Here is a 2318-nt window from a genome sequence, read left to right as displayed (position 1 = left end):
CTGTGTTTAGAAGGCTTTGTTTTCCATGGGATTCTATTCTCAACATGAAACTACATCAGAAATAAAGATCAGCAACTTTTTATTGTGGCCCTTAGTTAGGGTCTCTGCCTATATTTCTTCAGATAGCATCATGTAGAATACAGTCTTCTATGTCTTTCTTTGGCTCTCCATTTATATTATTAGTATTTGTCTTTTGACTTATTTATTTTCATTGTTCTGCAGATGTTCTCAGAAATTACTCAAGGTCCAGACAAGAAGACATACCCTGTTCTTATGAATAAGATAAGACAATCAAGTGAAAGAATTCTGTAATAGTTTGGAAAGATTTATGAAAACACAAGAAGATTGTAAAGAAATTTGGAAACAGCAAGGGCATTCCTACAGTTACAGAACTCTAGGGATTTCTAGGGTCATAATTCAAATCTATAGTTCCAGAACAGGGTGAGATAAAAGGAAGTGTAAATAGGAGAGTGGGACAGCTATTTCTCCATTTTACTATGAGCCTTATTTACGTTTTGTTGGGGACACATCAACCTGGGGTGTGGTGTTGCAATTACCATTGTAACTGCCATTTAGTAAATTATGTCATGAAATTTGAAAACTCAGTGGCTTGTCATGAGGCACATATGTAGACTAGTGGATTTTGTGTTATGTTTCATTTGATATGAAATATGTCCTCGGTAAAACAATACCTGTTTAAGTACAAGGCAGGTTGGATAAATCATTCTATGAGCCTACAAATGATTAACCTAGCAGATATGTAGGTTCTATCTCAATCACAATTTAAACAGTGAAGCAGAAAAAAATGAATGACATACAATAAAGGATTACTTAAAGGAGCAGGATTTATTGAATGGTCAACTCACAAAGCTGCCCAGGAAGGTTGCAGTCTTAATATGGATGCAAAGTTAGAGGTGCTGCAATCCCACAAGGAAAAATAAACATGAGGTGGAGACTAAGGATAATTAATACTGTGTGTCTAAATGTCTCCAATTTTAAGGCAGTAGTTTATGGCTAGCCTGGTTACTATAATCATAATGATATACTTGCAACTACCTTAAATGTGGAGTAATTAAAATAGGATATAGAAAGGGAAGCAGAACCACAAGACTACTTGTGTTAAAAAGATTTATTCTGACTTAGCAGACTGTAGAGTGTCTCTGAGAGGCCTACGTGCCTACATTGTACCATCTGATAAAAGAGTTATAGTTCCATTTGCATCTCTAAAATATCACACAAACTTTTTCTAAACTCTGACTTAGACATATACTGAAAAACAAACATGGGAACTACAAAGGAAATACAAAGAAAACTTAAAAATTGAATATCATAATGGTAATTGGAGAGCTTATATTACTGACAATCATGTATGCTTGCAGATTCTAAACAGACAAACAAGTGGTTAGACTGTATACAAGGCATAGCAGATGAAAAATTAACTCAGATCAATGTCAGTTTGTAAATTCCGCATGGAGTGATGCCAGAAAGTCCTGCATGTGAGAAAATTGATGTTCAGAGAAAGAGAGAGAGAGAGAAAGAGAAAGAGAGAGAGAGAGAGAGAGAGAGAGAGAGAGAGAGGTTGACATTTCCTTTGTCAGTCTTAAAGCACCTTCTATGTTCAGCCCACTAAAAGTTTATTTCACGTAAAAATTCTTCTTTGGGAATTGGGCTCTGTATTATTATATTCTTTGTTTCATAAATATATAATTGCTTCTCTGTTGATAGAACACATTGCAAATCCCTCTTAACTGAAGAAAAATCACCCAAATATCAGTATAGGTAAACAAATCTGATCCTAGAAAGTAATTTTTCACTGAATTTGGTCAACAATGAACTGTTTTCAGTGAGAAAACTTCGCACTGCCATAATTTAGGAGATCTTCCCATATTTCAGTAACTGTCTACATATTCTCTTCAATGATGTCTTCATTTCTTGATTCCTCAGTGTGTAGATCACGGGGTTCAGAAAAGGAGTACCAACTGCATCAAATATGGCCAGATACTTATCCAGGTGTGTGGAGGGAGAAGGCCATGAATAAATGAATATCAAGGGACCAAAGGTTAGGACCACAACAGAGATGTGAGCAGAGAGTGTAGACATGGCCTTAGAGAAACCACTTGAGGAATGTTTCTGAACAGTGACTATTATGACAATATAAGATATGGCCAGTATGAAGAAGGAGCCTACAGAGATGAATCCACTGTTGGCTGATACCATTAATTCTAATTGATTGGTATCTATGCAAGCAAGTCTGATAAACCGAGGAAGGTCACAGTAAAAACTATCCAAAATATTTGGTCCACAAAAAGGCAAATTCA

General features: G+C 35.7%; 1 protein-coding gene across 1 annotated transcript in view; it reads right to left on the bottom strand.

Moving 5' to 3' along the window:
* Positions 1 to 1869: 1869 nt before the first annotated feature.
* Positions 1870 to 2318, bottom strand: part of LOC106144503 (olfactory receptor 4F15-like) — a 1102-nt gene continuing 653 nt past the window's right edge. Inside the window, exon 2 of the mRNA XM_013355641.1 lies at positions 1870 to 2313. Coding sequence (XP_013211095.1) covers positions 1870 to 2313 — 444 coding nt within the window. The remainder of the gene's footprint in view (positions 2314 to 2318) is intronic.

Source organism: Microtus ochrogaster, unplaced genomic scaffold (assembly GCF_000317375.1).
Source record: "Microtus ochrogaster isolate Prairie Vole_2 unplaced genomic scaffold, MicOch1.0 UNK808, whole genome shotgun sequence".
Taxonomy (NCBI): Eukaryota; Metazoa; Chordata; class Mammalia; order Rodentia; family Cricetidae; genus Microtus; species Microtus ochrogaster.
The sequence above is the reverse complement of the archived record's forward strand: the minus strand, read 5'-3'. Positions and strand labels throughout refer to the sequence as shown.